This window comes from Dunckerocampus dactyliophorus, chromosome 1, assembly GCF_027744805.1.
Source record: "Dunckerocampus dactyliophorus isolate RoL2022-P2 chromosome 1, RoL_Ddac_1.1, whole genome shotgun sequence".
Lineage (NCBI taxonomy): Eukaryota > Metazoa > Chordata > Actinopteri > Syngnathiformes > Syngnathidae > Dunckerocampus > Dunckerocampus dactyliophorus.
Genome location: NC_072819.1, coordinates 633,904 through 647,229, shown reverse-complemented (window position 1 = coordinate 647,229; position 13,326 = coordinate 633,904). Strand labels below are relative to the sequence as shown.

The following is a 13,326-nucleotide window of genomic DNA, read 5'->3' as shown; positions in this document are numbered from 1 at the left end:
GCGTGTCTGCAGCCATAACGCGGATGTTAGAGCAGCTGGTAAGACGTGTCTAGGCTGTCTGCTCCAGTGTGTAACAAAATGCTTAAAAATCGTTCTTTTCAATGTATATTGAATGTGTAAATATTATAAGCATTTGCTAAATCGTTGTGGAGCTGTTTTGGTGACTTTTAGCTGGAAAGAGTACGTCATTAATATTCCATTTAAGTGTGATGAAAATTCCCCTTTTATGTGACTTGCTACAGAAGTCAGGGGATGCTGCTGTGTGTGCCCGCTAATATTGTGCCCTCCTTGCCATTGTTCCACAGGTATGTTAATTGCCAAATGTTTCTATGTTTAATATGCACTTGGAGGGATTGCACCATTCACTGTTAAGAGAAAGTACACTATGTTGTGCACTTTATAAAACTTAGAAGTACATTGTCTATGGGAGCTAGAACGCTCGGTGAAGCCTTTATTTTTTTAAATGTTTTATTTTTGTTATTGAAATGTCACTTTAAGAAAATGGATCCTTAAATGTGAACAGTTTTATTTATGTTGTCCAAAACAAAGATAACGTGGACGTTTGAGCAGCTGAAGTCAGGGGATGCTGCTGTGTGTGCCTGCTAATAGTGGGCCCTCTTTGGCATTGTTCCACAGAAAATAAATGTACAGATCCTGACTTGGTGTGTGTTCTTCAATCCGGATGCCATTACAAGTCTGCTACATCACCAGGGGCCGCATTAATGACGTCAGATTTTATTTTCATCTCGTGAACAAAGCACCTTTTGATGGTTGAAGAGTTAAAGTTCTACGTAATTTGCAGGGAAGGCGCCATCCATAGCTGCAAGATCACCAAAATAATGTGTAGTTTAAAAAGTAGTCTCGATTTGAATATGTCTGTTAAAACATCAAAGGTCAGAGTCCACAATCGCACATCCAGCTCAAGAATTGTGAGCACTGGGACCCCACAGGGGTGTGTGCTGAGTCCACTCCTCTACACGCTCTTCACCTACGATTGCGTGGCCTCCCAGAACAACACCAGCATCATTAAATTTGCGGATGACACTACAGTCATCGGCCTGATCACTGGTGGTGTTGAAACATCATACAGAAGAGAGGTGGCGGACCTCATAGCTTGGTGTCGTGATAACAATCTCCTTCTCAATACAGATAAGACTAAAGAGATGATCATCGACCCAAGAACAAGGGAAAAGGAGCCGCATAGACCCTCGTTTATTGATGAGACTGAGGTGGAGAGGGTGAAAACCTTCAAGTTCCTTGGCACACACATCAGCGAGGACCTCACCTGGTCTCACAACACCCAACAAATTCTGAAGAAGTCCCAAAGGAGACTGTACTTCCTGAGAAGACTGAGGAAATTTGGCATGTCCACCACAATCCTGAGTTGCTTCTACAGATGCACTATGGAAAGTGTCCTTACCGCCTCCATCACTGTTTGGTACGGTAACTGTACAACACGTGATAGGAAGGTACTCCAGCGGGTGATCAAGACCTCACAGAACATTGTTGGGGCAGCCCTCCCCTCACTGCAAGACATTTATAAAACTAGAGTCCTACGAAGAACACACAACCTCATCAAGGACAGCACACATCCACAACACTCATTATTCACACTCCTACCGTCAGGCAGACGCTACAGGAGTTTGAAGTCCAGGACCACAAGGCTGGCAAACAGCTTTTACCCACAGGCCATCAGGCTTCTCAACGAAGCACTCGCACACGCCGGACGCAACACACGCACACACTCATAGCACTTTATTTATTTATTTGTATTATTTACTTGTATTAATGTCTCTTCTGTTGTTGTTGCTTAATTTATTGGTATATATGTTTATGTGTTTATGTTTCTTATGTTCTTATTCTTTCATTTGTTTTCTTTCTTTACTTGGGAGAATGAACAGAATAAGATTTTCATTGCATAGTAGAACTGATGTTTTACCATGCACATGACAATAAAACTCTCTTGAATCTCTTGAAAACTTATTTGTGTAGTACGAGCAGATCTGTGTAGATTTTTTAAAACACTATTTCATTTTAAAATATCAGTGCAGTTTTAATTTTATTTTATCCAGTTCGTGATGATTCAAAACGTTTAACACTGTTAGAGACAAATCAGGAACTGTAAATAAAGTGCAGTATTTGGTCGTCTTGGACTAGGCACGCTGTACCTGTATAGGTGCAATGCACTTATTGGCCATTGGATGGCGCGCGTGCTCTTCAAGTCTTCTTTAAGCGATGTCTCCCTCTAGCGACAAACGTGGAAATTAGCATCAACCAAGTTACCACTGCAGAAATAAAATAAATACTCGTGATGAACATTAGATGAACATTCCATTCCACTTTCCTCCGCTTATCCGGGTCCGGGTCGCGGGGGCAGCAGTCTTAGTAGGGAAGCCCAGACTTCCCGGTCCCGGGCTTCCTCCTCCAGCTCCACCGGGAGGACACCAAGGCGTTCCCAGGCCAGCTGCGACACCAGGGAGGCATCCGGACTAGATGCCCGAGCCACATCAGCTGGCTTCTCTCGATGTGAAGGAGCAGCGGCTCTACTCTGAGCTCCTCCCGGATAGATGAACATTTCATTAATAATACGCTCATTTAAAAAATGTTGGCTTAAGTATTTTATCACACAAATTCACGCTCTTTTTTTTTAACTTTTATTTTTAAAATCGTCATCTCCTTCCCCCCCCAAAAAAGTTAGGAAGCACTTCCTGGCTATTCCCAGGAAGGGGGGTTCCTAAAAAGCCGTAATTAGAACCGATGTTGAGAATCGGGGAGATCATGGACCCAAGCACTCTAGTTCTGGAGCTGGTCGGGGTCGCGCTGTGTGCGTGCGCTTGGTGGTTGCTGTTGGCGTGCACGCTCATGTCCGCGTGGCTGACCTTGTCCACGGTGCTACTTCCGGCGGAGATGTACGAGTTGGGCCTGTGGGAGACGTGCATGGTGCAGGTGCACGGCGCGCTCCTGTGTCGGTGCCGTGACATCAAGCTGGCGCACGTGCTCGTGTGCGCTGGGCTAGTCGCGCTCTGCCTCGCCATACCTGGCTTGCACGTGGTCAAGGTGTGCGACGGACGTGCCAAGAGATTGATGAAGACGTGGGGAGGGGTGGTGAGCCTTGTGTGCGTGGTTCTGGTTCTGGTTCCCGTCTCGTACGTCGCCCACGTGGCCGCGCGGCGCTTCTTCGAGTCCCTGCCGTAGGTGGTACCGCGCTGGGAGTTCGGGGACGCGCTGTTCTGCGGTTGGACGGCAGGTGTGCTGCACCTGATGGCGGGAGTTTTGTTGCTCACCTCGTGTGCGTCCCTGCGGAGCCTTCACGTCCCCGACCCACTGGACACGTAGCCCGCACACACCCACGTCGGAACCGTCAGAACCAGAGCAGAGTACGTGTCAGTGCAAAGAACCTTCTGGAATGAAACATGATGAACGCCCTGACTTGAGCCGTTTGGATCAAGCAACAGCATTGACTGATTTTAGATGCACTGGTGAATAGGTACAGTACATCCTGGTATGACGCACTACGCTGTGTCATCATGGATGAATGGCACACAAGCACTCATAGTTCATCACCAGACGATACACGAGATCGGGTCTACGAGACAAGAGCAGATTTTAACGTTGCCTTTAAGAAAGACACCATGAAAAAACAGATGACAGTAGATGCAACCTGCTAATGGAACTTCTGCTGGGTTGCACTCTTCTACACTCTGTATGACTGACAGAAGGGCTCACCCCCTTCATGCCGTTGTTCTATGGTGCTGAAAGCAATGCACAGTGTGAAGCCTCTTCCTACCAGACACGCATGCGCATGGCAATATATTTTATTATTCACTTCATTGTTGTGTTGATGGACACCAGATCTTAATCTGTACAGTCTGTGTCTAAAATCCCATGCATGTGCATATCTATATCTATACCTGTATATTGTAGTACCAGGTATACTGTACTGTATATAATCATTGTGGATGATGTATTTCAATATAAAAGCTGAACATAGCATCTATTTGTGTTTGCACAATAGAAAGAGAAATAAAAGGGCTGCACACGGCCATGCATTTCTATGGCTTAGTGTACATACAGTTCACATACTGTACTGTACTGTAAATATAGTACACATACTGTACTGTACAGTACACAGATTGAAGACTTTTATTGTCAAGTCGGTGTCTCTGCAAACACAACAACTGTCACAACAACTGTCTGTTGTCAACAGCTTGTTGCAATCTGAGTAGGTTCTGATTCTGCTGCTGGACAACTAACTTCAACTCAACAAGCCACCCAGCTAGGGAACACACGCCGTTCGCACGCCAGAATTGCAACAGGAGAAAGGTACACTTACCAGAGCCAAATCCACCTCAGCAGGCCCAGGTTTGGGCCTGTGTCGGTAAGTTTCCGCTTTATTCCGGCCAGTCCGTCGATCACCTAAAGCGGGCTCCGATAGGAGCCCGTGCGCGTAAGTCTTGTTTTGTGCCATTATCTGGTGGCAACATTCGAGACCAAGTCGGTAGTTCAAAAAACTACGAATGGTACTGGCCGCTGTGTCTATCGTCCACAGTTCCTGCTAATGCGCCCTGCTAGCCGCATTAGCTCCAGACTAGCAACTCGCTTCCTGCCGTCCTGTTCCTGTGCTGACATCGACGTCTCCCGCTGGTACAGTCATCACAGAGCCTACGGCCCTCATCACCAAGACCCAACAATTGCCACTTGACTTCTGCCTTCATCACTAAGTCTTGACAACTGCCATCACGGACGTTGCTAGCGAAGGCTAGTGAAGCTAACGTTAGCTGCAAAGGCCACCGCAGGGCCTACAGGCCTCTGCCTTCACTGCTGCGATCTGCCGTTTGCTGCTGGGTTCCATCCCTCACCACCGAGAACACAGCTGCAATCGCCAGACGAGACTGCAACTGACAAAGATCGAGAAACATGGCTACCAAAAGGGACATGGAGGAACTAAAAAGGTCAAACGAAGAACTACGGAAGTCTGTGGAATTTATGAGTCATCGCATGGAAGAAGTCACAAGTAAGCAAGACACATTAATTAACATGATGCAAGAGATCAAAGTGTTGAAGAGACAAAATGAGGAGAAAGATGTCTTAATTGCAAACTTGGAAAGTAGATTATCTGAGCTGGAACAATACACACGAATGAATGATGTGATTGTCACCGGGTTACCAACACGACCTCGGTCATTTGCTGCAGCAGTATTGCCAAGGGGGGACGGGACAGTTGGTGGGAACCAAGATTTGGACTTTGTCGAACAGCAAGTGGTAGATTTTTTGCAAGATAAAGGAATTAATATACACATAGATAATATAGAAGCCTGTCATCCTCTCCCACAGAAAGACAAAAGTAAACCAGCAACCGTCATCATGAGGTTTTTCAACAGAAAATGTAAAAACAAATTATTGCGGCAAGGTAAGATGCTTAAAGGAACAAATGTTTACCTTAATGAACACCTGACCAAAAATAATGCGGAAATAGCAAAGAGAGCTAGATATCTACGGAAAGAAAGAAAAATACAAGCAACTTGGACCTCCAACTGCAAAATTTACATAAAGTTAAACGGAACACCAGAACAAGCAAAAGTACTAATGGTCAGGAGTCTGAAGGATCTGGAGAAACTAATATAATACAAATTGTCTTATTGATAATAGCTCATGATTGACTTCATGACGATGGTAGCTGGTTAACATATGTAGACATTAAACTATTACACTTCATAACACATACAAACAATATTGGAGGAGGACATAGACCCAGACACAAACTTCTTTTCTCATATCAGAAATGACTGCTGCTACTATACAGATGAACAATACAACGACAACTTTAATATAGGCAATAAGTTGTCAATCATTCACATTAATAGTAGAAGTATGTATGCAAATTATAATAACATCAAACAATACTTGAGTCTATTTAAGGAACCCTTTAAAATAATCGCTATCTCAGAAACTTGGATGAATGACTACAAAGGCGTGGACTTTGAGCTGGAAGGTTATGACCTGAACTACGTCAATAGGAACAACAAAAGTGGAGGAGGACTGGCTGTGTATGTGGATAAAAATCTGAATTATAAAGTGGTAAAGAACATGTCAATTGCTATTGATAACATTCTAGAATGCATAACTATTGAAATGAGTAAAGAGAAAAGTAAAAATGTACTAATAAGTTGTACATACAGAACACCTAAGTCTAGCATTGAAATATTTGAGGATTGGATCAAAGCAACATTCACAGACACTAGCCAAAAAATAATCTTTTTATGTGGAGATTTCAATATTGACCTTCTAAATTCAAATAACCAAAACAGAATAGATAACTTTCTAGATACAATGAACAGTTTAAGTCTTTATCCAAAAATCACCAGGCCAAGCAGAATTACAGATCACAGCGCAACATTAGTTGACAACATATTTACCAATGATATCGACAACAACACGACAAGTGGACTGTTAATTAATGATATTACTGACCATCTTCCGGTGTTTACCATTTATAATGAAAACTATAAAAAGAGAAAGAAGGACCATATCAGGACAGTCAGAAGATCACATACAGAGGAAAGTATCAGTGCTTTTAGGAAAGATTTGGAAAGACAAAGATGGGAGTGCGTATATAGTGAGAATGATGTGAACGAGGCGTACAAAAACTTTCTTAATGTTTACATGACGTGCTATAACAGACATTGTCCACTGAGAGAAGTATTTAATAAGCAAAGGAAGAGAAATCAGCCATGGATGACCAAGGGACTACTAAACGCCTGGAAGAAGAAAAATACACGATATAGGAGATTTATCATTCTAAAAACTAAAGAAGCAGGAAACATATATAAAACATACAAAAATAAGTTAACAAACATCCTGAGAGTGTGTAGGAAAGAATATTATAGTCAATTATTAATCAAGAATAAAAACAACACTAAAGCAACATGGGGCATTCTAAAGAGTATTATACGGAACGGTGCAAAGAAAGACTACCCTCTTTATTTTATAGATGGAAATGATAAATATGATAATATGAATCAGGTAGTTGAAAAGTTCAACAATTACTTTGTAAATATTGGACCGGATTTGGAAACAAAGATCCCAAATTACCCACCAGTAGAAGAAAGAAATGAGATCATAGACAATAATCCCAATTCCATGTTCCTCACTAACGTCACACAAAAGGAAATCATAGATATTGTCAACAAATTCAAAGCGAAAACATCAACCGATTGCAACGGAATAGAAATGGAAAGGATAAAAAGGGTTATAAATGAGATTGTACAACCGCTAACGTACCTTAGCAACCTATCATTCCAGACAGGTAAATTCCCAAATAAAATGAAAATAGCTAAAGTAGTTCCAATCTATAAAAATGGAAACAAACATCAATTCACAAATTACCGACCAGTGTCCTTACTGCCACAATTTTCCAAAATCATTGAAAAACTATTTAATAACAGGTTGGACAATTTTATTAAAAAAAATGAGTTACTCACGGAGAGTCAATACGGATACAGAAGCAACATCTCAACTTCCATGGCACTGATAGAACTTACAGAGGAAATCACCAATGCTATAGATCATAGAAAGTGCACGGCTGCAGTATTTATGGATTTAACAAAAGCCTTTGACACAATTAATCATGATATTCTAATCACTAAACTAGAAAGGTATGGAATTAGAGGGTTAGTCTTGAACTGGGTTAAAAGCTACTTAGCTGACAGGAGGCAATATGTGAAGCTAGGAGAACATACGTCCGAGGAGTTAAACATATCATGCGGCGTTCCCCAGGGGTCAATTCTAGGACCAAAACTATTCAATCTATATATAAACGACATCTGTAAAGTCCCAAGAGACCTAAAGCTAGTATTATTTGCAGACGATACAATCGCATTATGTTCTGGAGACAGCACACCAGAGCTAGTACAACAAATCACAGATGAACTAACTCTACTAAAAAGATGGTTTGATAAAAACAGACTATCACTGAACCTCAGTAAAACTAAAGTAATGCTATTTGGTAAGTGTAAAAAAGAAACGTACCAGCAAATACAAATTGATGGGGTAGACATTGACAGGGCGAACGAAAATAAATTTCTCGGGGTTATAATAGATGAGAAGATGAACTGGAAATCTCACATTAAAAATGTAAAACATAAAGTGGCAAGAAACACCTCAATACTGAATAAAGCTAAATTTGTCCTTGATCAAAAAGCACTACATACGCTCTACTGTTCACTGATATTACCATATCTAACTTATTGTGCCGAGTTATGGGGCAATAACTATAAAAGTGCACTTCAGCCACTAACTGTGCTACAAAAAAGGTCAGTCAGGATCATCCATAATGCTGCCTACAGAGAACACACAAATTCCTTATTTATAAAATCACAATTATTAACATTTGCGGATCTAGTGTGATATCGTGTTTGAATATCGTTGTGTTTCACGATATCGTTGTGCTGCATGATATCGTGTTTTGAATATCGTGTTTCACGATATCGTTGTCCTGCATGATACAGTTGTGCTGCAAGATATGGTTGTGTTGCATGATATCGCGTTTGAATATCGTTGTGGTTCACGATATCGTTGTGCTGCATGATATCGTGTTTTGAATATCGTTGTGTTTCACGAAACCATTGTGCTGCACGATACCGTTGTGCTGCCCACCACATGGTCATCGGATCTGCCTTGGATTGAATACGCACACAATTGATGTGTTTTCAATATCGTTGTGCTGCATGATACCGTTGTGCTGCACGATAGCGTTGTGCTAATGATATGGTTGTGTTGCATGATATCGTGTTTTCAATATCGTTGTGTTTCACGATATCGTTGTGCGGCATGATAGGCTTGTGTTGCATGATATCGTGTTTTGAATATTGTTGCATCTCACAATATCATTGTGCTGCAAGATATGGTTGTGTTGCATGATATCGCGTTTGAATATCGTTGTGTTTCACGATATCGTTGTGCTGCATGATACGGTTGTGCTGCACGATATTGTGTTTTCAATATCGTTGTGTTTCACGATATCGTTGTGCTGCATAATGTGTTGTGTTGCATGATATCGTGTTTTCAATATCATTGTGTTTCACGCTACCGTTGTGCTGCATGATATTGTGTTGCATGACATCGTGTTTTCAATATCATTGTGTTTCACGATATCGTTGTGCTGCATGATATGGTTGTGTTGCATGATATTGTGTTTTCAATATCGTTGTGTTTCACGATATCGTTGTGCTGAATGATATGGTTGTGTTGCATGACATCGTGTTTTCAATATCATTGTGTTTCACGATATCGTTGTGCTGCATTACATGGTTGTGTTGCATGACATCGTGTTTTCAATATCGTTGTGTTTCACAATATTGTTGGGCTGCATGATACCGTTGTGCTGCATAATATGGTTGTGTTGCACGATATCGTGTTTTCAATATCGTTGTGTTTCAAGATATCGTTGTGTTGCATGATATCGTGTTTTGAATATCGTTGTGTTTCATGATACCGTTGTGCTGCACGATACCGTTGTGCTAATGATATGGTTGTGCTGCATGATATTGTGTTGCACGACATCGTGTTTTCAATATCGTTGTGTTTCATGATACCGTTGTGCTAATGATAGGGTTGTGTTGCATGATATCGTGTTTTGAATATCGTTGTTTCACAATACAGTTGTGTTGCATGACATCGTGTTTTGAATATCGTTGTGTATTACGATATCGTTGTGCTGCATGATATGGTTGTGTTGCATGATATCGTGTTTTGAATATGCGTGTAGTTCACGATATCGTTGTGCTGCATGATATGGTTATGTCGCATATCGTGTTTTCAATATCGTTATGTTTCAACATATTGTTGTGCTGCATGATATTGACAGATTTGCACACCAATATTTTTGTTTTCTGTTCCTATATGACTTCTATATGGCTTTAAGTGTCAGCCTGAGACTGACTGAGAGCCGGCTGGGATAGGCTCCAGCTTGTGACCCTTCAGGAGGAATGCTGTGAAAAATCGCCGGTCGAGTACTCGTACCCGTACGTTGTGAGAGTGCAGACCCCCCGGATGCTGGTTCATGTACTGGGCCAGGTCCGTCTGCTGCAACAACACAACACCTTACATCAACAAATACATCCATCCCAGGCGTACTGTCAGGTGACCAGCCGCTGAAGACCACCTACGTATGTCTCACCACATATTCGAAGACAAAGGTGAGCGAGTCTCTAGTGTGGATGATGTCGTGGAGGAGGACGATGTTGGCGTGTTTCAGGCCTTTGAGCAGAGAGGCTGCGCGCACACACACACACACACACACGCATGTTTTAGGCCGTAAGAGGACTTGAAATGTGCCCAAGAGAACATCATCTACATCATGTGATATTGCATGTGAAAGCGCTGATGAAGCAAGATGGCGCCCTCCGTGGCAGACGTCTCTGTTTCACTCTCCCGTTTTTTTTCTATTTTTTTGCTAAGGCAACTTTTGAGCATAGGCGGGGTTCACCATGAGGTTTCGTTCAGCCTCTCGGACTGGCTTTCTTCTGCGTCGGGAGGACGCAGTAGCCTGCGGGCCTGGTGAGCTGAATGCCCGGCAAGCGAATCGTCCGGGGCGGAGGCGTGGCAGGAGGGGCGGCCTGCGTGCTAGGCTAAAAGCTGGAGCGACTCGGCCACCGCTACCGCGCCTGCTGCTGGCCAGCGTCCGCTCTCTCTTGCCGCTTGCCGAGGAGATCGGACTTCAGCGTCTTGTGGACACAGAGCCTCGGGACCGTTACCAGCATGTAGGCTTTCCCACGAGGGCAAATAGCATCCTGGACCAAGTCGACAGCAACATGAAAGGTGCTTTGGAGGCTGTTCCAAGACCCCATTTTGGAAAAGCTAATGTCTCTTCTGTTGTTGTTGCTTAATTTACAGTATTGGTAGTAATGTTTCTTCTGTTCTTATTCATTTTCTTGTGTTTTTCTTTCTTTCTTGAGAGAATGAACAGAACAAGAATTAAATTGCACAGCAGAACCACCTGTTTTACTATGCATATGACAATAAAACTCTTGAATTGAATTGAATTGAATTGATCACCTTCTCTGATGGCGGTGAACGGCACGCCCTCCTCGGTCTTTGTCTCAATCACTTTCAGCGCCACCAGCTGCCCGTTAATCCTGGATAGAAAAGAACAAGGACGTGTCATCATCATCATCATCATCATCATCATGGTGTCCTGATGAGATCATCAACCATGTGACATCTGACCTGCTGATGCCTTTATAAACAGACGCGTATGAGCCTTCACCAAGTTTCTCCAGACTCACGTACGAGGTAGCTGTTCCGAACTGAAGCTGTGGTTTCTGACACACACACACACACACACGCATGCACACACACACACGCACAGCTTAAGGTTAGCAAAGGTGGCATGAAGTGTGGCATGAGGTGTAGGATTGTGTAACAGCCAACCCAGACAGAGGGATCCTGGCAGCTCTTCCTGCTCCACGGGTCACTGTTACTGCGCCCTCGCTGCACCCGAAGCCGTCGCATCTGCAGCGTGCGGAACCAGTGAGGCTCCCTGCCAGGACCATCCTGATCCAACTGGGCTCGGCAGACACAGAAAAATCCAGAGCTGATCAATGAACTCTACAGGGTGGCCCTACTGTCTGGACTACGGTTGGCCATCGTTTGAATGTCAACCATTCCAGTTCTGATTCTGATTCCTCCTTTGGATTTTGGTCCCTATTGGTTCTCCATTCCGATGCTTTTCAGAGGCACGGTGATGAAAGTTGGCATGGTTTAAATGAGGGTGCTAACCAGAGTTCTGTTTGGATGAAATGTCCATGAATTGTTTGATCAACTTCACAATGACTTTCTCACAGAGTTGTTTTCAAGCATATTCAACTTAAATATACAGTGTTCCCTCGTTTATCGCAGTGGATAGGTTCCCAAAATAGTGAAATCCATGAAGTAGCACACTGTATTTGTTTACCATCATTATATACTGTATGTTTTACAGCTGTAAAAGCCCTCACCATACACTTGATACACTTTTCTCTTAACATTTTCTCACATTTCTCTCTTGTTTAAACACTCAAAATTCACATTTCCTTCAAATTAAAATTCAAATCTAATCTATGGGGTTGGACGCACAAAATTACAATGTCAAAAAGTGTATTTAGAAGGTGGTAAACAGGTTTATTATGCCTAATATGTCTTATTTTCTCTTATGTCTACTATATTGGCTAATAGGAGTGTAAAGGTCACTATAGGGGTGTTATTTCATGTGTAGAGGGCTCTATAATGTTAAAAATGTATATTTCGAAGGTGGTAAACATGCCAAAACTATGAAAATATTCTATTTATTAATATTGAAACCTGCTTTGCGGAAATTCATTTCTTGCGGTCGGGTCTGGAAAAAATGTTTTAATTGTAATGCATTCTTATCTATATCATCTACAGTATATGGATTATCTTTAATGCATTATCATTAGACGTATTGTACGTATGTAGTTGAATTATATAACTGTAAATGTTTTTATTGGATGTATTTAGTTATGAATGGAATGAAAGTATTTTTGTAACATTTTGTACATTTTGTATATAATATACAGTCTGTAGCTGTGAGAGAGGAGGGACAGATTGTTGTTCAAGTGTGCAAGTTGTATTTGTCCACTAAAAAGTATCAAGATGATTTTTTAAAAACTGTCATAAGTTCCATGTGCTACCTGAGCAGCTGGCAGAGATGATGAACTTCTGCTCTTCTTGACGACGCTCTGCTCCATCCCCAGCCCTTCCATTTCTTCCTCTTCCTTGTTTGTTTCTCTCGCCGCGTCGCCCTCGCCACAGCAGCACCTCATCCAGCGGAACAAGCCCTCCATCACTGTTTCTTCTGCTGCTGCTGCTCATATGACCACCGTGCTGTCTGGACAACAGCAAACATGGTCCCATGACGGCTCTTACACGCTCCATCCCCCCCAGCAAGACAACAACACCGTCTTTCAACGTGTGGCATACCACTGCCCCCCAGTGGCCACGGTCAGGAACCACCTCAACTACTGCATAACGTCAGTCAATAATTCCTTAAATACTTGATTACATTAGCTTTTTTAACCCCACCTTTCAGCAGGAACACACAAAAAGATTTTAAATGTGTTCAAACGTGTGCTATGCAGGCTTAAGGGCGTACAGTAAATAAGTACATCAAGTCTTTACGTGATAGAAGAAACATCGAGTGCTTGTCATGTGACAGAGTGACGTGTCAAATATTACAATTTTTTGTGAAAATATTACGAATTCATAGAAAACAAGCTACAGAAGCTAGCTAGCTTTTATAGCCATGGTGTGTCCTCAAAATGGCAGCAT

The 13,326-nt window shown here is 42.4% G+C and overlaps 1 protein-coding gene across 1 annotated transcript; it reads right to left on the bottom strand.

The window, feature by feature from the left end:
* Positions 1-2,494: 2,494 nt before the first annotated feature.
* On the bottom strand, positions 2,495-13,227 carry LOC129192202 (cyclin-dependent kinase 15-like). Its single transcript, XM_054795966.1, has 7 exons — positions 12,690-13,227; positions 11,431-11,562; positions 11,227-11,321; positions 11,056-11,135; positions 10,178-10,272; positions 10,021-10,083; positions 2,495-3,324 (listed from the first exon to the last, which is right to left on the bottom strand). The coding sequence occupies exons 1-7, from the start codon at positions 12,840-12,842 to the stop codon at positions 3,013-3,015; spliced, it is 930 nt and encodes a 309-aa protein (XP_054651941.1). The 5' UTR covers positions 12,843-13,227; the 3' UTR covers positions 2,495-3,012.
* Positions 13,228-13,326: the final 99 nt, after the last annotated feature.

Excerpts from the sequence above, each read along its gene's own strand:
- LOC129192202 (XM_054795966.1), bottom strand. The coding sequence starts at position 12,842 with ATGGAGGGCTTGTTCCGCTGGATGAGGTGCTGCTGTGGCGAGGGCGAC. Across the intron at positions 11,563-12,689 it reads CATCTCTGCCAGCTGCTCAG|TTGGATCAGGATGGTCCTGG; the intron begins GTAGCACATGGA and ends TGCCGAGCCCAG. Across the intron at positions 11,322-11,430 it reads GCCAGGATCCCTCTGTCTGG|AAACCACAGCTTCAGTTCGG; the intron begins GTTGGCTGTTAC and ends TGTGTGTGTCAG.